General features: G+C 45.9%; 1 protein-coding gene across 1 annotated transcript in view; it reads right to left on the bottom strand.

Annotated features, from left to right (window-relative positions):
• The window catches only part of SH3BGR (SH3 domain binding glutamate rich protein), a 236,192-nt gene extending 212,071 nt beyond the window's left edge, over window positions 1-24,121 (bottom strand). The window contains exon 1 of the mRNA XM_086936278.1: window positions 23,949-24,121. Coding sequence (XP_086792404.1) covers window positions 23,949-23,993 — 45 coding nt within the window. The 5' untranslated portion in view covers window positions 23,994-24,121. The remainder of the gene's footprint in view (window positions 1-23,948) is intronic.
• Window positions 24,122-24,360: the final 239 nt, after the last annotated feature.

The raw sequence follows: 24,360 nt of genomic DNA, 5'->3' as shown, positions 1-24,360 counted from the left end.
CGCTGCTCCCTCTTGCAACATCGACATCGACGCCGTATCCTGCTTCGCCTCGTGAGCGCTGCTCCTGCCTGACATCTGTCGACGCCGCTGCAGATCGCCCCGACTCCGAGGCATGATCGACGCCGAAGACTCCATGCCGGGACACCTCGACGCCGTAGATCATCTTCTCTTCGTTTTCCAAGGTACTGTGTTGTGGGGGTCTGTTTCGACTCCGGGCTCAACGTAGCGCTCCTCGCGGTCGACGCCGAACCTTTGGATTAACTTTGCCTCGACGTCGTCTGACTCCTGTGGGGGTTACTTTGTTGCCAAGAACTGTGATTTAAAGAAGAATAGTTGCTTTTGTTACTAAAGACTTTGTGCTAAGAAGAAACTACACTTGAACTATTATCTTTCCTTCCAAGAGTATTTATTAAGATTGTGGTAAATTTTTGTCGTTATTTGGTCTTGTGCTAAGCCTTATATAAACATCCTTATTTTTATAATACTACTGTGTCGTGTCCATTTGTGGTGTATTCACTTTATTACAGTATATGGTCATGAATGCTTAACGCACTGCCTCTGAGATAAGCCTGTCTGCTTTGCCAAGCTACCAAGGGAGTGAGCAGGGGGTTATCTAAGTGTGTGATCCCCTTGCCCTGACTGGAGGAGGCGAGTCCCTATTTGTCAGAAGTGTATACCTCTGCCAACTAGAGACAGCCAAGTCTAACAGCACCGCCACCAAAACAAAATGTGCTGTCAATAATTACCGAGACATCAGCCAGGTGACTGATCAGGAAATAAGCTCTGTGGCACAGACTTTAACAGGGAGCCCTAGGGCATTCGGCTGCCCCCCTGCATTATGAGCAGGTGGCTTCAGAGCTGCAGTGGCAACGAGCAGTGCTCACCCTGTGGGAAATTATTCCCAAAAATGTGATGCCTGCTACCGGTGCTGACCCCACGGCCCACGGTGGCTGCCGGAGCCCAGAGCGTACCACTGTACAGTTCTGCGGCTGAGTCTGAATCATGCCCAGGTGAGAGTCAGTGCCTGAAATGTGGTATCTCTCACTTTACTTCTAATAAAAATTTGCTCTTTTAAAAAAATTATAATAGTACTTACTAGGGCTTAGCGGGCAGTCATCTTCAGCTGCCTGCAGTGAGTCGGTCGGGGTGAGCCACTGTCAGACTGACTATGTGGTGACTGCTACCTGCAGAAGTGCACGGTTGTGGCCAGCGGCATGCCAAAGGTGAAGGAGTTTAAGCGGCCGCTGGTGCCTGACGTGGCCAGCGGCGTCCCCACCAGAGCCTGCAGGGCTGGCAGGCAGCTGGCGAAGGCATTGTTTTCCTTGAGCTACAGAGGGGCACTTTTGGGGAGTGTAGGAGGTGGTGGAGGTAATGGGCCGCAGAAAGAGGGGCGCCCTCGTCCTGCTGCAGGGGCCGCTTTTCCAGCGAGATATTGGTGAGGAAGGAGAGCATGGGTCCATGCTTCGCCTCCTCGGCGGTGGGGAGTCCAGGCTGTGGTGGTGCTGGACTGCTGCCCATATCAATTATATAACAAAACAAGCGCACCCAACAACCCCAGGGTCGACCCGGAAAGCAGCAGGTATCAACTAAGTAAAGGGGCCAGTAGCCATGAAGGATACCAATGACATCATGGAAGTACTAAGGCGGGACTAAAAAGCCTATTATGGAATACCATGCCAGCATTTACGAAGGACAAAAACAGAAGACAATGAAAATAATGGGTGGAGAGTGGGAGTAGCTTGTCTCCCATACTCTACTACCAAAGTCTCGCACAGCGAGCAGTGCATGCGCGCTGCTGCTAAAGCTCGACCGAATAATGGTTATCCTGTAGGGAGAAGAATGCTGGATTGGGCAGTTAAGCTAAGGCGGGAGCTGCCGTCTGCCTACTTGCCGGGCAAGAATCGCTCCGTTCACAGATATTCCTCTGAAAGTGCCCCATTGTTCTCTGAAGGCTGTTTTGCTCTGGGTACACCAAGAATGTTATTGTTGTTTCCACCTTAGAATGTGGAAGCTTTCCCTTTATCTCTTTTTACGTGGTTTTGCAGTCTGCATTCGCCATGGTAGAAAAACTGACTGCTCAATGGGGTGGAAAAATTACAATGTCGCCCACTCCTGCTCATGAGCTCTACGTCACTCTTCCAGACGTCTAACTCTTAAAACTACATGCTGGAAGAGAAGAGGTAACTCCGGGCCAACAGAAAACGGAGCGAAACAGCTTTTACAAAATGTACAAAAATCGGGATGAATAAACAGCCACATTTGAATGCACCAGCTGTGAAGTCCTATGTGTTCCCCAATGCAAAATAAAGTAAGGTGTTGCTTTTGCGACTTGTGTGCGTGTGCCAAAAACGTGCAGATTGCATTGCACTCTACAAGAAGCCCTACAACAAACGCAGTGACTGTCAATAAGGTGGGATTATTGCCTTTAAAAAGTCAGCAGCACCCCTTCACGATTTTTTCACGATTCATCTTCAAATCCGCACACTTAGCAGCATGCATGTATCACATACTTCGTCTCGAAAACATGAGATGGAGCGCACAAGTTGTTAATGTTATCGGTTATTTTTAATCTTTTATCTCCCACATCATTCACTCTCCTTTCCACTGGTTTAGTTTACTTTGGAGATGCTTTGAAATTATCTACACTGAAATGACCTGCAGGAGGCACGTGGACCCTAATATAGTGCAAGAAAATACATACATAGGCGCTTTTGAAATTAATCAGTGCAAAAGAACTATTTGATAGTTCAATCTTTTCTATCACAACGATCATCTGTCAGGTATACGGTGAATACATTCACAAAATACAAAAAGAAAAGAGCGCAGTTAAACTCATAAAGGTAGCCCATCCAGCTGGTGAGCGAGCATCGAGCAAACCAGTGTAGCCCGACCCTGACAGTGATGTGGCTCAGCACATCCAGAATCCTGTTCCTTCCAGGAAGTGTTCTGGAGGGTCTACTGGGAGTGTTGTGCAAGTTACAGCAAAAGACAGGCCCCCGTCATCCCAGCAATTATCTATTTTAAATGATAACAAAAATCCAAAAGGTTGTCCTGGAATGTTCTTGATTTTCATTGCTGCAGCAGTGCCTCTTGCCCGTGTCCTAGGTTCTTTCAGGATGCTGTTGTAGTGCATTGCACAGCGTTTTTATCTTTTCAGTTTTTGTCAGTCTTGATGATGCACACAAAAAGCACATATAAAAAATAAGTACACGCACCGTGTAATAACGAAGTAAAGGGGCCAGTAGCCATGAATGGATACCAATGATATCATGGCCTACTAAGGCGAGACTAACAAGCCTATTATGGAATCACAATCCAGCATTTACGAAGGACAAAGACAGAAGCCAATGAAAAATATGGGCCGAGAGTGGGGGCAGCTTGTCTCCCATAATCTACTACTGCAGTCTCGCAGAGCGAGCAGCGCATGCACGCTGCAGTTCAAGCTCGACCTAAAAAGGGAGGGGGACTATGAGGCCTCCTCTCCAAGCCTTAAAAGGCCCCAAGGACCCTATTGCCAGGGGCCAAATACAATTAAAGAGGGGAGGAGGGAATGCAGCCCCCTACCGTGCCTTAATAGGCCCCAGGGACCACATCCCCTTGGGGCCAAATACAATAAAAAGGGGAGGGGGACACGAGGCCCACCCTTTCCAAATCATCTTGGGCCTCGGGGACCCCATTCCGTGGCAAAATCAATGGGGAAGGACGTGCATACCCCCTCCACAAGCCTTATTAGGCCGCTAGGACCCCATCCTCAGGGGCCAAACCAATAGTAAAGGGTAGGGGCCATGCAACCACCCTTCACTAAGTCTTGATCGGGCCCAGAGACCCCATCCCCCAGTGCCATTTTTTGTTTCAGAGGGGGGCTGCACTGACTCTTCCTGAGCCTTATGAGTTCTCAGGGACCCCATCCCTGGGGCCAAAGTCAATTAAAAAGGGGAGGGGTGTTACACTTAGGCCCAGGGGACCCCATCCCACGGACCTAATTTAATAAAAATTGGGACGGTCGTGCAGCTCTCTCCCTGAGTCTTATTAGGCTCTCAGAAACCCATCCCCCTGGGCTGACTAATTAATAAAGGGAGAGTGGCGCGCTGCTCCCTCCCTAAGTCTAATTAGGCTATGCGACTCCCCCTCCCCTTATTAAATACATTGGGCCCCGGGGATGGGGTCAATAGGATATTACAAGGCTCGGAAGGTGGATCATGCACCCCCCTCCCTAAATATTTCAGTCCTCAGGACCATAAACGACTTGTGTGGGGGGTTGCGCGACCCTCTACCTTTAATAATTGGTCCCGGGGCTTAAAACGGCTCAGGGAGGGAGCAGCGCACTCCCTCTCCTCAAATATACCTAGCCCCATGGGATGGGTTCCCCGTGGCCTTAATCTGCTGGGGAGGGGGGCCCTACTAACACCCTCTCCCCAAATATTATTCCTTTTTTAAAGTTTAATACAGGTAACTTAGTCCCTGAGTCCTGTAGCGGCTCCCAACAATATTTTTTACGTGTTGCTGGCAGCTAATCAGAGCGCTCGCTTCCGCATGAGTCTGACTGCCGCAGGAGCAAGATGGCCCAAGGAAAATAAAGCTCCCTGGGCCAATCAGAACACTCTATTTTTAAATTGCAGCTCAACCATTTGGATATATAAATATTTTTTAACCTTAATTTCTCAAAAACGACTGAACGGATTTACCTCAAAGCAAAAAAAGCACAATATGCAGACCAAGATCTAGCTTCCTTCCTGGTGTAGTTCCTTTTAGCAGGTTTTGCTATAGCCTTGTCTAAAGAAGTCTATGGAAAATATTTGGTGATTTTGGGCCCCCCACCTTTTTGTTCTCAACTTCCATTTGAAGGATCACCCAGGAACTTTCTGTGCACAAACTAGTCAAAAAGTAGCACCTTTTGGAAAGTAGAACCTTTTTGGAAAGTTTAGTAGAGATTCGTCAAACAGGGCCATAGTTATTAGCATCACAAAAAACGCTTTTCCGATGGAACAGCAGGCCTAACTATAACATCCTAGTGGCGACCACCACTAGGTGATATATATCTATATATATATATGACACCTTCTCACACCGACCATCTTTCACAGTGCTTAATTTAAGCTGGCGGCTGTAGACAGACTCACCAGCACTCTTTTTTGGGGACCAGGACTTATGTGGAATCATCAGACTTAGAGCCAAAACAAGAGAGCGAAACACAAAAAGGGGAAGATAAAGGTTGAAAAACAGTGACAAAGAGAAAACACGAGGATTAAAAAGAACCTGAAAGAGTGAAATGAAGGAGCAGGGTGTGCTGGTAACAGATTAAAGGGGCTTGAGAAGGAATCAAGACTAAGCAGCCTTGGGATTCTGCAACCCAACCTTCAATAAAGCCTTCAGGCTTCTGAGCAAAACTTTGGGCTTCTGCACTTATTCTTTTACAAATTAAGCACTGCTCTGTAATCGCTTTTCGCCCTTTCTTATTCAGTTGCTTTCCACTCTTTCTCAGAAAGAAACGGAGGGCACCATGCTTGGCTGTGTTGATACTGAGCAACAAAGGAGCATGCCTGGAAACTACTTCCTGCACAGGACCTGTGAAGGCCCCCAGGAAGCAATGGACACAGCAGGTGATTCGACCAGATCACGCCCCTCAGTCCACCAGTTGCCTTGGGTCTGTTGAGGCCCGGGGGAGCGGAGGAGAACAGGGAAGACTAAGAATCAACATCAACCATTCCACTGCTTTCCTCTGATCTCTCAGGGGAAGTGGCAAATCGGAATCTGCCCTTCCAGTGATACCCTAGGATTCCTGAAGACCCAAAGGAGGCAGGGGCAGACCACAGTACGGTATCCAAAGGCTGTAATATCACAGCTGTAACAAGAAGTTGTTTATGACTTAAATATAACGTCACACCAATATATAACTGGGATCAAATTCCTTACTTCCCACCAACGGCTTTCGACAGAAGCTGTACACAATAAGATATGTTTGGATCACCTCAGACACAAAAGACGGTCCAGATGATAGACCATCCATGCTCACTGCCACACCCTATGCCATATTTCCAGTTCTGAATTTGGAAAAATCTGTTTTGAAAAACAGACACAGTTTTTCACTTGGTATGGATAGAAATCCAGAAAATCTAACTGAAAACTGCACAGCAGCATAAAGACTAAAGTGGATTTGCATAAATCGCCAGTCATTTTCAAAATGCGAGTCACTCCCTTTACCCAATATATATTAGGCTTGACTTCACTAACTGTGTGTGTGTTCTACTTTTAAGTAATATCCAGAATGATTTGAAACATGATTTTCAGACTCATTACCTAATACCAGAAGTCCTTTGGAGAGAGACATAAAAATGCCTAAAAATCATGCAAGCAAATTTGCCCGATCACATTAAAAACTCGGAACTGACAAATGTACTCATCTGAGAAATAACATGCACCCAAATGGACCCTGCCTATAATGTGCAGAAAAAAGTAGTAAAGTCTGTGAGAAGTTGGCCTGGCATATGATGTCCACTATTCTAGTGGGCACCTTGCACAAGTCCAAACGACCCTTTTTGATGGAAGGTTTAAAGTCAACCTTTATAGAAAGCTATCCTAGTGGTAGCTGTGGAGAGCAGCCTTCAGGCTAAGACTTAGAGGCGAGTTAAGCAAGTTATTTTAACAGTCTATAATCTCTTGAATGATCAAATTAAAGTACACCACACAAGGTATATATATATCAAATATATATATATATGTATTTATTCTAAACACAAACCCTCTGGTCTCTTTATGAGGTCAGAGGTAAAAGTACAATACAAGGAACTTAATTAGCATACGATAAGTTGCACAGTATACGTTATGCCCTAGGGGCTTCACAAACCATTTACTAAAATAGTGGCATAAGTACTATGTGAGAATTAGAAAGCAGGCCTAGGGCCTGTAGAACCGCTGGGGCAACCAGGAACCACCCAAAGTAGGGACGCAGGAGACCTACGGGGGACGCGTGCAGAGTCTAAACACAGCCGCAAATCACCATTGACTTTCTATGGAGAACGAACAAGTTACAATTTTAAAGAATAAGGGCACTTTCACTTTACGATGGAACCCTTTTAGACTAGGACACTTCGAGAGTCAAGACCCACAGGAGCACCGGAGTACTCGTGTTACCTCACCCAGGGAAGCCGGGTGCATAGGTGTCTTTTCGTGTCGGGTTTCGTCGTCGATTCCAATGGAGAGGGCTTAATTTGAGCCGGAGCTTGCCGGTGCTTAGCACCGGCACCTAATTATGAGGGCCGGGTCTACAGTCACGGAGGCACGCTGCATTAAGAAGTGCACATGTCCTAGTTGTGCGTGGCACTGGCACACACAGAGAGCTTGTACTGTGCTGCTACTGTGGTGCCGTAAGTGCGGTGCTGTTTCCTGAAGTTTAAGAAAGTTACCGATGACTCAAGTCATACAGCACTGGTTGTGGTTGACTCGAATCGATCATGCATGCTGTCAGTAAATTGTAAACAAAAACACTTACTGTCGGTCGGTGAAGTCACGTGACTGGCAGTGACACTGATTCCTCCGGAGTCCGATTCGATTCTCAATTTAAATAATTTCCTCCTCCTCACTACAAACTTCCGGCCGCGGATGAGGCCCATTGGGCGGGACACTGCATTAGTTGTTGTTGGGCAGGGCTTTGCTGCCTTGGGCTGGTCGTCTTCTGCGGGGGTTGGGGCTAGAGGCAGTGACGCCTGCGCAGAGTATGCAAATGAATGCGCGCGCATTTTCGCTGCCCGCACCAGCATACCCTCACCTCTCAGTCCTCACCAGCAGCCACCAAGTTTCCACAGTCAACGCAACATGCCAACGCACACCCAGTGCCTTTGACAATAACGGGAGTCGGGACTCGGGAGCGACGACAGGTGAGGTTGGCTACTGAGTGACGTGTGGATTAGCAACTTCTGCCCGTGCCCCCTCCCCACCTAGCCCCCAGCTCTGATTAACACGTGGCCTGTTACCGATTATATTAGTCGCTGCCGCACAGTACTGTCCTTGCTCGGGGCGGGAAGAAATATGGCAACTTCTGCTGAATAAATGGGGTCCCTTTTGTTTTTAGAGATCAGTCCCAGGCTGATTACTTCAGATAAATTACTGGCCTCTGAACGCCACCATACCCATAACTCTTCCAACTTCCACGTTACACTCACATTTGACTCTGTGGGGCTAAGTTGTTTGTTGGGGGTGGAGGAGGGTGGTGTGTGGTGGCATTGTGGCGAGGGTGGTGGGTAGTAAAATGGGAGGTTAAGGGAAGGGGCTGATAGATTGTTTAAAGCAGCACGTTTAGCAATGCTTTAACTGGATCATTGGTGCTTAGTGCGAAGGGCACAGCAGTTTCCATGACTTTAATGTAGAGTTGGGTTTTCCATTATGATTTCCCGTTGACAGCTCTCTGTATGCTGGCAGGCCACGCCCTTCTGTTTAGGGAAAAGCTGATGGTCGTTCTTTGAAGGACACCACATCATAACGAAGCATCGGTCCATCTCCACTCTCAACAACCAGCTTCCCTCACAATCAATCACTGACTGCAACTGTGCAGTGGGATACTGTTTTTGTGGGGGAGAGCCTTTTATTACTTGCAGTCAATAAGTGAAAATACTGACATAGAATATTGAGCTACTACATCTACCTGTCACCAAGAACTGAGAGCAGCATGTTGAAATGCATGTGAGAGCATGCATTAAGGGGAGATGTGGGTCGGGGACAATAGAGTAAGTGGGTGGAGCCAGAGGTGGAAGTGGGCGGAGCTGAGGAAGTGGGTGTGGCTTCCGTCCAAAAATGTGAGCACCTGCACTTAATATTTTACAAATTAAGCACTGGCTGCGAAGAAATGCTGCAGGCGACCAGAGGAAAAGTGTCCGGGTGGATCGGAGATGTGAAGAACCTGAAAGCAGAGGGGACAGAGTCTGGGTCACTAGCCAGTGACCAGGATGGTGACAGGAAGATGCCAGACGATGTTGGGTGTTTTCAGGTGAAAGAGATGAAGCTTGACTCTTCAGCCACGAGGACCAGGAGGCGTTGATGACAACCAGGAGCTGGATTCGAGCTGTCCTAAGTAGGATGTCGAGTGTGATGTAAATAATTAATTTACTCTCTTAATTTCTATGCAGGTAAGTACTTAATCAATAATAACTCAATCGAAATGAAGGAAAACAGAGTCCGTGGTGTAAGAGTTTCTAAGGGTTTTATTCCTCATAAAGGAATCAGGATATCATGTTCTGACCACCACACAGGGTGTCAGAAGGGATAGATGAGCGCGCCCTCGTTTATTGACAATACATAGCTTATATACTTGATTTACATCATAGTGTTCAATGTAAGAGGCGTAACAGCTGAGAGAAGACAAGATAACAGTATACACGTGGTGCTAGTACATCATCAAGAGGCGTAAACTAGGCGTGAACTAGGGTGTGTGCTAGAAACGTCACTGATAGGTGACGCAAGTGGGTGGCACCAAGGGGTGGTGCTAACAGAATGTCGCAATGTCAGCAGAAATCGGAAGCTTGGATGCGTGCGCAGCTGCATGACGTGTGATAGACGGGGTGCAGGGGACTTGACATTTACACTGACGGGAAGAGACAGAAGTCTGGCATGTCAGATCAACTTGTACTTCTATCATATCTGATATCTGATGTTTAGGAACTAAGCTATCTGGGCAGAAAGGTCTCTAGAGCAGAAGCTATTCTATACTTGCTGTGAGTGCGTGTATAAGCGCCTGAGTGTCTGTATGAGAAGCGTGGGGGCATGGGGCCTTCCATGGAAGCATGGCAACAGAGGCTATGAATTACTTGCATAAAGACAGGTCGGCCCTTTAGCCCTGTAGCTGGGGAGGGATGTTTACTGAAGCTAGCAGGCTGGAATGTATCTTCGGGGAGGAAAACAGATAACTCGAAGGTTATAGTCAATCTTGGCAGGCAGCAGGCTGAGCTGAGCACGGAGGGCCGCGCTAGAAGTAAGTCAGAGTTCACGGGTACGGGGGCTGCTTGGGCAGAGGCCCTCGCAGTCAGAAGCCAGAAAAGAGGCTCGATGGCAGAGATTCAGGGCCTACTTTCAGTCAGGCTGAAAAACGTAGGAGTACACTTCAAAAAGACGTTGGCATAGCATACTTAGGAACGGACCATCAAACCCATTCATGGTGGGTCTGAAAGAGGACAAGTTAACGTTGGACGCAAATGTATTTGCGTCTTCATAGCTGGTACAGGAGGGAAGTTACATGCACTTTTAACTCGTACATGGAGTCGGTGGGGTACTCGCTAGGGAACACAACATGACCATAAAATTTATATTACCTCATTCCCTCCTTGTTCCCTACGGACCCTTCATGATATATCGATCCTCATAAATCGATCGGTTTGTTCTTGTAACATTATATGTTCGTCTTTCTTTCTTTGACTGTTTGAGAGGCAACTGGAATGCTCAATGCAGGATGTGGCACACAGTCCACATATCGCTGGCCCACACTGCAGGCATAGGCAACAACTGAATACTATAACAAGGCCAATGCCTAGGAAGGATAAGATCTTCCATCCCCAAGCTGTTAACGTAGTCCAGAACCAACCGGACCAAGTCCAGATGCCTGGATTCTGATGTATCTGATTTGCAATTTTATGTAAACGGGTGATAGCTTGATAGACAGATGGTGCATTTTGTGGAATGAAAACACAGCAACTTGACCCGATGACCTTACAAGCTCCACCTCTATCTGCCAAGATGACGTCAATCACAAGACGGTTTTGAAGGACAACAGTCCGTATAGCAGACTGCTCCTCTGTTAAGTTACCTAGAGCGGAGGCAGTTTCGTTCACTACTGCTTCAAGAGTTCTCGTTAATCTGCGTATTAATTTACTGTTTTGGACAGGTCCTAGGAAGAAAAAGAATCCTTTATTGAAATCAGTGTACTGTTCCCATGCCGTTTCTGTGTAGTCGACAAGGGGAATATCTCTTTTGGGTCTATTCGGTGCTAGATTCGTGTTTCTATGGTAATCAGGAGGAGCTAGGAAAACAGGTGGCAGAAGGAATGCAATGTAACAGGTACCGTCCCAATCTGGAGGCAAACGTATGTATGCGGTATGACCACAAACAAAATAGGAATGACTGGTAGCTTTAAAAGACGATTTACCATGGTCACTGAACTCGACCACAGTAGTGCATTTACTATGACCTACGTGTACTGAACCTTTCTTGCTAACACATAATTCACCTGTGACTGGTAGTACTAACATATGGGGCAAAACTGGAGCAGTTTCAGATTCAACAGTGAGGATCATAAGGCTAATTGTGTAATTACCTAATCCATATACTTCATTTTCTAGATCAGTTCCCATTCGAGTGGGAAGTCCCTCTTTATCAGGATAACAGACGTTGAGCAGGACTAAGTTCAAGTTTCCCCAAACCCAGCCCCCATCGAAAACAGCAATATCAGGATCTAAAGAATTAATTATTTTAAACCATGCTCCACAGGAGCCATTGTGAGTGAATGGGTACGGAAAGAGAGGCAGAGCTCCCTTGTAATTCTGGTAGGGAGGGAGTCGGCCACATATCCAACAGTCTGTAGCATTACTTGTCTGATGGGAATGGTGTAACATACTAATGAATGTATTGTTGCGCAGCGCAAGTCTGTAAGAGAGTTCATGTGCAGGAAGTTCACTAAAAGAGTGTTCAGCAGAGACATTGTAAGCAGATTGTTCACGCCTGAAAATAGGCCAGTACATAGGGAGCAGAATGCTGGCAATAATAATTAGAATACTCAGAATAAACATGATTATTAGTGTCACTATGCAGTGACTACGAAGTGATTTGCAATATGTTCTTCTCTTTTCCTCTCTCTCTCTAACTCGATCTAGGGGATACATGTCAGAAACTATTTAACCGATTCACCTAGGGGAGGACTTAAACAATTAAACTGTCTGACTTGCTAGATCGAAGCTTCATTCGGTAAAGTTCTTGAGGAGTCTTTTCTCTTTTAGGCACAGTAACGTCTTGTGCTTCAACACAGTCTTTGGTGGGGGTGGACGAGTCAGAGTCCTGTTTCAGTCCGTTTTTTAGTTCATTGCATAGCTTGATGTGACTCGTGTGGACCCACCCCTTTCTCCCCTCGATTTTTACGGCGGTCCTGGTGGTAAGCAGAACGGTCTTTGGAGACTTCCAGCGGGGCTCCAGCGGACTTTTCCGGTCGAAATTCCGGACGACTACCAGGTCACCTGGGCGGACCTCATGCGCCTTTACATCGGTGTTGTCAGGGAAGGCTGCGGCAACCTGTGAACGACATGATTGGAGTGCAGACATCAAGGAGGCAAGGTAATCTGTCAACATGTTACAATCAATATCAGTGATCTTTTTCGGAACGGGCGTCCCCCACATATTCGGTGGTCTGCCAAAGACCACTTCGTACGGGGATAGCCCTGATCTCGAGTGGGCGACCATTCTCATGTAGAATAGTGCCACGGGCAGGGCGACTATCCAGTCGACCCCTTTTTCCTGACAGATCTTGGCAAGACGGATCTTTAGTGTCTGATTATGCCTTTCTACAAGGCCAGCTGCTTCGGGATGTCGGACACAGTGGAACCTCCACTGATATCCTAGCAAGAGGGAAACTTGTTTCATCAACTCGGACGAGAACGGCTGTCCGTTGTCTGAGTACACGACACGGGGCAAACCGTACCGTGGGAAGAATTCACGAACCAACTGTCTGGCAGTGGTCGGAGCAGTGTAGTCTGGGACTGGGTATGCTTCGGTCCAGCGGGACAGAGCACAAACAATTACAAGGACATACTTAAATCCTCTACAGCTATTCATCTGGATATAATCCATCTGGAGGACTTCAAAAGGGTGATCGGGAGGATGGAATCCACCTTGCTCAACAGGGACGCTTTTACCTGGATTGAACTGACAACAGATCATGCAAGTACGCACTTTCTGTTTTGCTGCTGCTCGTAAGTGTTTGTTGTACCAGAGATTCTGTAAACTGTCTAACATGGCTTTCTCTCCAAGATGGGCAGGACTATGTGCTGTATTTATCATGACTTGAACCATTGAGTCGGGGAGAAACCATGTAGATTTTCCCTTCGTCACCCAACCTTGGTCTGTCTGAATCCCTCCTAGTTCAGTCCATTTCTTTATTTCCTCTGGAGTAGCATGTGTCTGGATGTCAATTACGTCTAGGGCGGGATTTCTAACTGTCATACACTGTGTTTGTACTATTGTCTTTGTCACATCAGTAGTCTGGGTGTAAGTCAATGCTGTATGTTTTGCTGTCTGGTCTGCCAGGTCGTTACCCTGGGAAACAGAATCTGTGACTTTAGTATGTGCCTTACACTTCATGACTGATATGCCCGAGGGCAAATGTATTGCTTCTAACAGTGCTTGAATGAGGGGACCATGTTGTATCTTGGCCCCATGAGAAGTCAGAAAACCTCGTTCTTGCCAGAGGACTCCGAAGTCGTGTACAACTCCGAAGGCATAGCGGGAATCTGTGTATATGTTAACATTTCTGTTCTTGGCTAGAATACAAGCTCGGGTCAGAGCGATGAGCTCTGCTGCTTGAGCAGACAGGGTGTCAATACGATGTGTTTCTTTAATTTCAGTTTCAGTGGTCACGGCGTACGCGGCCACTAATTCTCCTGTACTTGTTCTCATGCATGAACCATCCACATAAAGTGTCAGGTCTGGATTTGTCAATGGGACATCTGTTAAGTCTCGTCTAGGCTTAGTTACTGCATTAATTATTTCTATACAATCATGCGGAGCTGGATCTGTCGTAACTGTAGGTAACAGTGTTGCTGGGTTCAGGATGCTGCAACGTCTGATTTCTATGTGTGGCTGGAATAGTGTTAATTCATAACCTGTCAGTCGTGCTATAGTTAAGTGTTGAGTCTGGGTTCTGTTTAACAAAACCTCTACAGAATGTGGTACTTGAACTGTTAACTGATGACCTAAAACAATTGAATCACTTTGTCTTATTGCTAACGCTGTTGCTGCTACTGACTTTAAGCACGCAGGGAGTGCTTGAGCTACTGAATCCAATGTACTAGAAAAATAAGCACAAGGCTTATGTGAACCTGCTTGGTCTTGAGTGAGGACAGACAACGCTGTACCATCACGTTCTGTAACAAAAAGTGTAAACGGTTTGCTGTAACATGGTGTCGCTAAAACTGGTGCTTGGCATAAAACTTTCTTTAATTCTTCAAAAGCTTGTGTGTGTTCCTGAGTCCAAGGGAGGACAGTCGAAGTCGCTGCCTCCTGTGTCGTTAACTGGATGAGTGGTTTAGCTAAAAATGCATACTGGGGAATCCATTGTCTGCAGTACGAGGTGAGGCCTATGAAGGCCCGCACTTCCTTTTGTGTCTTGGGTTGCGGCATGTTCACAATTAACTGAATGCGATCGGGAGTGAGCTGTCTCCCCACTTTGGACAGTAAGTGACCCAAGTACACAACTTGCTGAGCACAGAATTGTAGCTTCGAAGGAGACACCTTGTGTCCCTTGTCAGCCAGGAAATGTAAAACTGTCAGTGATGCTTTTTCACATTCGGGCTCACTTCGTGCGGTGATCAGCAGATCATCGACGTATTGTAGTAAAGCGGTGTTAACTGGCATTTGAATACAATCTAGTTGTCTTTTCAGTGCTTGACTATAGATGCTGGGGCTTTCTGTAAATCCTTGAGGTGCGCGCGAAAATTTGAAACTGCGTCCATTTAAACAGAATCCGAAGAGATATTGGCTCTCGGGATCAATAGGCACGCTGAAGAAGGCGTTCTTGAGATCAATTACAGTAAAGAACGTTGCTTCTGAATCAATAGCAGTCAATAGAGATGATATATCGGGGACCACAGGATACTGTGGGATAATGCATTTATTCAATTCTCGAAGATCAATCACCAGCCGATATACTGGCGGTGCATTGGGATCAGTACGTTTAAGAATCGGAATTATGGGTGAATTACAGATATTGGAGTCGGTTTCGACGACCACTCCTTGGGCAATGAGCTCTTCAATGATTTTCAGTAAAGCCGCTACAGCATCGGGTGGTAACTTGTATTGTCTGATTCTGGGTAATACAACACCTGCCTTGAGGGTAACGCGGTATGGTGTAATGTGCATACATCCTACATCAGTTGGGCCTTTTGCCCACAAGTAATCAGGTACATTTTTCAATCTGACGTCAAACTCACGAAGAACGTAATGACCCTTGAAATCCCGTAGAAAGAGTCTAACCCCCTCCGGGGAGCAACATATTATAGCTCCTAGAGCCTTCAGTGTTTTAATTCCTAACAGATTTTCCGGACATGATTTTGTTAGTAATAGGTCTGTAACGCGTGATAACGGACCCACAGCCAGTGGAACTGGTTCTGATACTTCATTTACAATAGGCTGTCCTGAAAACCCAAGGGAAACATTTTGTGAGCCTGAGAGGGGTGCCCCTGGAACTTCGTCATGACTTATTGTAGTGCGACTTGCCCCTGTGTCAATTAAAAACTTTCTATCTTTCCCCAATACTTGACTGTGTACATAAGGACCTTCTTGATCTACAGGAATCTCGATAAGAGGCAAGCCACCTTCCCTCTCTAGGCTGTTTCATGTATATCGGGAATATTCGGGGTAAGCAGACTGGGCATACTGGTACATCTGTTGTGAGACTTGCTGAGTTGCAGCAATGGGCTGTGGCTGTGGTACTGCTACGGTCTGTGCTGTCTGTGCGGATGCATGCATGGGCTGTGTATTTGGGGTAGACTGATGCTGGTTATGGTCTTGTCTAGGCGGATGCGGTCTCTCTTTAGTTTTACCTGTCGCTATGTTATGTTTCAGAACTGCACATTCGTGAACGTAGTGACCTGGCTGCTTGCAATAATTGCATGTCCCTTTAACAGGAGCTGCAGCGTGACTTGTCTGGGTCGTACCTTTCCTGTGACTGTCAGATGGGACCGTCTGGGCTACTAACATTTTCATTTTCGTGTCTTTCATGCGCTTCTGTTCCTGATCTTGTTCTTCCCTAATTCTATTCTGGTGATATTGTAACATTTGTAACATCTGGGATGGCGTATTTGCTTGCCATGTACTCTCGACTTTATACACTCTATTTTTAACTAACGGTAGGGAATTCTCGACTAACTTTGATACAAAAAGATGTGGGTACGACTCGCTACTTGGCTGGAGGCCACTATTGATAATAAAACATTTCTCGAATCTTGAATAAAAGTCGCTAGTATCTTCATCATGTTTCTGTTTACAGGACGAGATTGCATCCCAATCCTCCTTTCTAGTTGTCAATAATCTGGGCAGGACCTGTACTATTAAACCTGGTAATGCTTTAGTTTTGTCCCCAAGGCCTAACCCTGGAACCCGTTTCTTTTCTTCATCCTCTATTTCTGCCCAGGCAATCTTTGCGTCTCCCACCTCCCAGTCCTTTTCCTTTAATTTCTCGAATATACCCGTAGGCAATAATACTTTCAACATTTTCATGATATCATCATATGTGTAGTCCCCCATCAGTAACATGTCTTTGAGCTCTCTATGAAAACCTGCAGGGTCTTTATCATGGCACGGTACTAATTTCTTCATTTCTAACAGTTCTAATTTAGTTAGAGGCGTGTGTACATACACGCGTTTCAAAATTTTATCCTCACCCATAACAGGGTGCACTTCTCGCAAGGGGTTCTGACTTTCAATACCACCCCCGCACTGCATATGGTACATTTTCCTTTCTGGAGGTGGGGCGGGAACATATTCAGGACTTACAAAGGTGTCATATCTGCGTCGTTGTTCTAGAATTATTTGAACTAATTTAGTGCTTAAGCCTCTCCATCTATCCATCAGTAGTGCTTCTAGTGTCTCATGTAAGGGACCTGGATCGGAATAATGTTTTCTGTACTTAATGAGAAGGTGCTGAATCATATATACCCCTGCTAATCTCTGTTCGTCGGGGGAGAGGTTCAGAAATGTCTGTGCTACCGTGTCATCATTATATATGTTTGCATTTTCGGCCCATGATACCGCTGATCGGGCTAGTTCTTGTTCATCCATAGAATTGAGTACATGGTACCCAACTCGATCTCGAAGCCGTTTATCAGTTTCCTGGAACTGATGCTCAGCAGAATTCGGATTCGTTAAGGCAGAGAAGAAAACTCTCTTGCTTTCTGGACGGATACCCTTCCTAAGATAAGTTCCCTTACCTACATATGCTATAGTGCTTGTAGTTGGTTCTGGTTCTTCAGATTCTTCTTCCTCCTCGGAGGGAGCCTTTTCTTTCTCTTTCTCGTGTACTGCTATCACTGCTTTCTTAATCTTTTTATACATGGCCTCTATGCAATTTTGTCTGTCATGTTTTCCATCGGCTATATTTTGACCCCACTTGTTCAATGCATCTAATTCACTCTGCTCTGTTCCGGGCCTGTCTCGTTCTCTTATTAGACAATTTATGAAAAATCGTAGTATCAGTGCTTGCATGGTAACTTTCTGTTTCTCCAGGGCATCCTTAATACTGTCGGGGTCCTTTCCCGTTTGAACGAACTCATATATTCTATCTAGGTGCTCCTTCATTCCTGCATAACATAACAAACTATCAGTAGCAGATCTTAACCGTAAAGACGCTAATACCATTAAGTCGTCCTGTCCAGGTTCTGGATCATATCTACAAACTGACATATTTTCTTTTAGTGCATCAAGACGGGATGAATTAGAAGAACGGGGGGATCTGTGCGTAAGAGGACTCTGCAGACCTCTGAGATTTAATCTGTGAGTCGGTGGCGGGGTCTGTAGACCCGCGGTCGCACCTCCTGAAGCGGAAGCTTGGGCATTATCTCTGTGTGTAGTCAGTATCTGAATTTGTCTTTTAGTGGGATCTGATTGAAGTGGTTTCGGCAGATCAGTTTTAGGTGAGGGAAGTGGCGGAGCTGGCGGAACGGGACTAGTCTTTTTCGGTGTCGGCTGAGAGTGATCTTGGGGGGCAGTACCACCCCCGGCCCTGTCAGTAGGCAGGGCACGAACAGGCAGATTGGTGTAAGCTGGCGCTACATCTTCGAGATATGAATTTAGGAATATGTCTTTAGTAGTCTTATGTATTACTTTAGTTGGAACTAATGGTGACGGCAAATTTTTCGGTATTTCTGAAATGGCGTCAGGGGTACCATCGGCCAAAAGATACATGTTGTTCACTTTGCCATTTTGTATACGATCTATTTGTTCTACTTTTACTCGAATTCCCTCAGTAACTAATTCGTTTTCTTGGGCCTTTTCTGATTCTTTAAGCCTGTCTTCTCTACGGAGTGCTCTATCAGCACGCTTACGTGATTCCTTACGCCAAAATTCTATGGCGTCTTTCTGAGATTGTCTAGCTTTCTTTTTCCGTAATATTTCTTCTACCTTTATGATGCACTCGGCATCCCATGTTCCGTTAACTGGCCATCGGTATCTTTCCTCTAAGTGCTTGGTATAATCGGTCCATAACTCTAGATACAGGATGGCGTCTATGCCATGTTTATTATACATAAAATTACCTGGAGTGTCCCTAGGGGGGATTGGAATCTCTTCCTCTAACATCCCTTTCCTAGTTCCTATCTGCTTTAATTTGTTGAAAAACGGCATTGTGCCTACTCGATACTGGAATGCTTGATCCTTGATACTTAATGTCAACTGTAACTATTTATACAAAAACACAATAATGCACAAAAACAATCACATTCATACCACGACATTAATTACATGAAACATTTAAAGACATAGCTAATTTCCCCTTACTCTGAATGTACCGCTCAACGATACAGATACACTGCTGTAATCAGTGCAGAAATTCGGAATACTTTATATACTGCTAAACAGTACAGATACACTGCCTAAAAACAGTGCAGACCGGACTTGCGTACCCAAACCCGTCTAGATACGACCCAGCAATGGTACTCACCGGGAAGCACGGAAAACAGAAGGCCTCGGAAAACTCGACTGGACTCGACTCGGAACTTCGGAAAACTTCGGAAAGCTTCGGAAAACTTCGGAAAACTTCGGAAAACTGGTGGGCCTCTTCACACCTCGGACCTTGCTTCCTTCGGCTGGGCTCTGGTCGGGATCCTCCGCACTCCTCACCGCCTCGTCTGGGCACTGATCGCAGTCTTCGTCACCTCCGTGTGTCAGAGGGGAATGCAGGAAATCCTGCCAGTACACGTGTTGTCCGTCTAACTGATGGCAGGGGACACGGATTGCAACGCACCTTCCGGCGCGTGAGGTGGGGGAGGGGTCCCTATTCGGGCGCCAAAATGATGTAAATAATTAATTTACTCTCTTAATTTCTATGCAGGTAAGTACTTAATCAATAATAACTCAATCGAAATGAAGGAAAACAGAGTCCGTGGTGTAAGAGTTTCTAAGGGTTTTATTCCTCATAAAGGAATCAGGATATCATGTTCTGACCACCACACAGGGTGTCAGAAGGGATAGATGAGCGCGCCCTCGTTTATTGACAATACATAGCTTATATACTTGATTTACATCATAGTGTTCAATGTAAGAGGCGTAACAGCTGAGAGAAGACAAGATAACAGTATACACGTGGTGCTAGTACATCATCAAGAGGCGTAAACTAGGCGTGAACTAGGGTGTGTGCTAGAAACGTCACTGATAGGTGACGCAAGTGGGTGGCACCAAGGGGTGGTGCTAACAGAATGTCGCAATGTCAGCAGAAATCGGAAGCTTGGATGCGTGCGCAGCTGCATGACGTGTGATAGACGGGGTGCAGGGGACTTGACATTTACACTGACGGGAAGAGACAGAAGTCTGGCATGTCAGATCAACTTGTACTTCTATCATATCTGATATCTGATGTTTAGGAACTAAGCTATCTGGGCAGAAAGGTCTCTAGAGCAGAAGCTATTCTATACTTGCTGTGAGTGCGTGTATAAGCGCCTGAGTGTCTGTATGAGAAGCGTGGGGGCATGGGGCCTTCCATGGAAGCATGGCAACAGAGGCTATGAATTACTTGCATAAAGACAGGTCGGCCCTTTAGCCCTGTAGCTGGGGAGGGATGTTTACTGAAGCTAGCAGGCTGGAATGTATCTTCGGGGAGGAAAACAGATAACTCGAAGGTTATAGTCAATCTTGGCAGGCAGCAGGCTGAGCTGAGCACGGAGGGCCGCGCTAGAAGTAAGTCAGAGTTCACGGGTACGGGGGCTGCTTGGGCAGAGGCCCTCGCAGTCAGAAGCCAGAAAAGAGGCTCGATGGCAGAGATTCAGGGCCTACTTTCAGTCAGGCTGAAAAACGTAGGAGTACACTTCAAAAAGACGTTGGCATAGCATACTTAGGAACGGACCATCAAACCCATTCATGGTGGGTCTGAAAGAGGACAAGTTAACGTTGGACGCAAATGTATTTGCGTCTTCATAGCTGGTACAGGAGGGAAGTTACATGCACTTTTAACTCGTACATGGAGTCGGTGGGGTACTCGCTAGGGAACACAACATGACCATAAAATTTATATTACCTCAAGTGCTGCAGCGTTGGAATCCTAATTGGACCCAACAAGCCTTGGCAACAGCAACCCACGCAAGATGACAAGATTGACTTTGGTTCTGACCAGCAAGGTCTGAGGGACTCCTACTGTGGAAGGGAGTCAGAGCACGTCTGGAGCAACCAGGAAAGCTCAGGAAACAAAGGATTGACCTTTGTGGGGGCTCTCTAGCCAACGGACTAGGAACCGCGAAGGAGCCCCGAGCTGCGGTGAAGAAAGGGGACTCACGGGTCACTCGTGGAGTGCTGGCCTCTGTACTTCGGTGCAAAAGGTGCTCGGGCAGGGGCTTCAAATACCCCAATGCACAACTTCGGGATACCTCGGGAAGTAGGTGCAGTTGCAAAAATGCAGGATGTCCAGGAGTTCCGGTCCCACGTCTCTCGTGTCAGCTACGGGTCTCAGCTTTGCTGGGATCTCGGGTCAGCTTCAGAGATGTCTGGAAGTCTGTGTCCTGTGTCACATATTCTTCGAGATCAGGCGGGAGCCTCGGAAATGCAGACTGGCAAAGATGCTTTAGGTGCCTGTTTGGACAGAGTGGTCACTCCTTGACCACAAGAGAGATTTCTTCCGTCTTCCAGTCGATATGGAATGTCGAAGGTCCAAGATATATGTGGCAGAGTTTCATCCAGGGTAATCTAAAGTCCTAGGGACTGGGTTCCTATTCTTATAGTAAGTTTAGGGGTTGGACTAACTCTAAGGTCCCACCTATGGGAGGACCTGGGGAGGGGGTGGTTACACCTCTTCCCCATTGTCCAGTTTCGCTCCAGAGCTGGGGCAGAGTGCCCCAGCAACTAGTTTGAACTCGGAAATGCATGGAACACCTTGTGTGCCCCAGGCAATGTCTGAAAAGCAATCACTGAATGCAACCCACCCTGCCCCAATACACCAAAGCCTGTCTGGGGAGGCACCTCCCTGGGCAGGAAACCTATTGTCCAGGCCTCCCCTGCCGGAGTTTCGTCCCGCAGCAGGAGGTCAGACTTGTGTGTGTGGCAGCGGCATACATTTTGTGATGCTGGGGCTTTGTTTAACTTTAACCGGGTATACCAATGTGTACATGTCCTTTCCCTCTAGAAGGGTGGAACTGGCGGGGGTAGTATTCCAAAGTGTTTGACACCAAACACAACATGTTTTGATAAAGCCAAAGCAAAGTTAGCATTAACCGCAAGGATTATAATGCACTTAAGAGCATATGGTATGGCTATATCACAGAACAGCTATGAGGAGATATTTCCGAAAGCTGCATGGGGCTCAGCTCATGCTAGGGCACCCTCTCACACAAAACCCAGCACTCTGCCTTCAGGATTGTCAAGGCCTGCCATAGGAGTGACTTATAGGTTACTATGTGTCTATATGTAAAGGTAGATATAGGTATACTATATCTAAGTAAGAGGTGCTTACCCCACCTTACCCAGGCTGCAAGTGCAGACCTGTGGTGCCATTTTGGAAGGCTTCCCAGGGGTGGCAAAATACATTCTTCAGCCCCTGGTAGGCCTCTGGTGTACCTATGGCCTGGGTACCTAAGGTACCATATAAAGGGACTCACAAGGGTAACCCAGTAACCAATCTGGTATGTACCTAAAATGCATGGTATCAATTTAGAGAGAGAACAGCTAGGCTGTGGTCCTGATTAGCAGGGCCACAGCCAGACTAAAGTCGAAAAACAAGTGAAACACAGCAAAAAGTGGTGGTAACCATGGGAAGCAGACCCTACTCTCCTACAAGTCCAGTAATCAATACAGTATTTTTGAAGATTGCATAGAAAGTAGTTGCATGATAAGTGAATATTACATTTAATTAGGATAAAATAAAAGCTGAAATTGATGACATATGTGTAGGCGTTAGCCATCAATGTACATGATATCAATGTAATATATGAAAAGCACAGGTAATGCAAAAGTTGTAGGAACATGTACATAAAAGTTAAATCAGCAAAAAGCAACTAGGGTAAGCTTGCATTTAGCGCCCTTTTCTGGCCTTGTCAGTGCAGGAGCACATAACCGGCACAAGTAACCCAAAATATGACAAATTTACAAACGGAGGAAACGTGCACTCCAAAGTCAATACGCAAAACATATATAAAGCAGTAAAGCCTACGTGAAAAAGAAATAACTTATGGATATGCAGAATTCTAGTTTATGACTTGCCATTACTCTCTTTTGCCAAGACTTTCTCAATCAGACTCCAAGTGATGTGCCCTATTTATTCAATATGGTCGAGTGAGAAACTTGGAAACCTGTCTCCTTGGTTCACAGACAGAAACTATATTCTTACACCACATTATACGCAATTAATTATTTTATCTTCAACATGGGGAATTGTATTTCTTTATCAGAAGAACAATGAACTGACAGCTCTATCAATAAACTTAGATAAATGGTATGGAAGCCAAATAGCTCGCGCTCCGTAGCTTGACTTGTTAAGGTTGTGATATGGGAATTTTCACGTGAAGATGCTGGTCCTGTCTGAATTTCCCGTTAGACTGTTTTGAACACAAGGGAATGTGATGGATGCATAAAAGATAAAATAAACTAAAAGAACTTAGAGGATATGTTGAGATTTTAACTCTCCCTGCAAATGCTCAATTACCTTATTTAATTGAGAGATTTATATATCTTGTTTTTAGCATTATCAACTATTTATTCAACTCCCTTTTTGTTATGAAAAAGAATACGCTGTAAAATTTGCTCGCTGGTTCTCGAAGTTTCTTGAGGAGTCTGTCATCTACGTTTACAATATAACTTGCAGTAAATAAGGGCCGGGGTAATTGCTGAGGCAGGGCTGGAATCCGAGCTTCACTGTGCACAGTGGATATAAAAGGAAACAGCCCCCCTCCACGCCTGCACCGCCTCAGAGCGTGGCCTTCCTACGGCTAGAAATAAAATACTGCCCTGGAATGTACAACTGCAGCGTGCTCCAAGAGAAAAGCAAACCGTTGTTTAAGGCATGCTGCCGTTAAACATACTGTAAAACATTATATGCGCATGTATAACGCCTTTTCTATAACTTTCCAGAAAAGTAAACAGGGAGCATAATAAAGCTGCAAGACATTAAACCTACTCCCCCCACAAAGTCGGTGAAGTTTGCACAGTGACCACTACTTCCACGGCCTCTGTGGGATCGATTTCCCACTAGCCATCTGTCTACACTACATACCCAGCCCCTGCCACATGCTTTGAATGTCTCGGCAATGTTCTTTTAATGTAGAACTTTACAAAAAATAATTTCGTTTGCAGAATTTCCCAGGCACGAACTGAATAATGCGACAATTTGTTGCAAAGTACAAGGTAATAAATCACATCGAATCTGCATTCTCAAGAAATCATACAACTCCAATGAGGTTACCATAAACACTAATGTAATTAATTTCTCCTGCCTGCGTTAACATTAATGACTTAATATTATCGACTCACACGTTATCTTAAACAAAAAAAATAACAGGGAACAAACTTACTGCCGTAGAGCCTGCAACATTAGCCACAAATACTTTGATAACCATTCTGAGTGCAGGAAAGGAGATCTACTGCTGCAAAGACCACGGGCTCCCGAGATTGACAAACGCGCCCCCAACAACCAGATCTTCAGTGACCCACTTGTTAATATCAGTGTAGCCGGCTCTGTCAGTCTGCACGCTGTTGCTCCGCTCATTGGCCGGTGGGTATTTTGGGAAGCGACAGCTGGGTAAGAGATTGGTTCCCTGAGGCATCTGTTCGTGCCCAGAACTTCTTTTCAACTAATACAAACAGGAACCGCACTGCTATAAGGGTCGACGATCAACACACTCGCCATCTTAAAAGTCAGCATTTACAAAAAACGAACTGTTTTTTTCGGAAGGTTTTTTAGTTTTAGATGCTAAAGTAAAACTC

This window comes from Lissotriton vulgaris, chromosome 8, assembly GCF_964263255.1.
Source record: "Lissotriton vulgaris chromosome 8, aLisVul1.2, whole genome shotgun sequence".
NCBI lineage: Eukaryota > Metazoa > Chordata > Amphibia > Caudata > Salamandridae > Lissotriton > Lissotriton vulgaris.
Note: the sequence above shows the minus strand (reverse complement) of the source record. Positions and strands in the feature narration are given on the sequence as shown.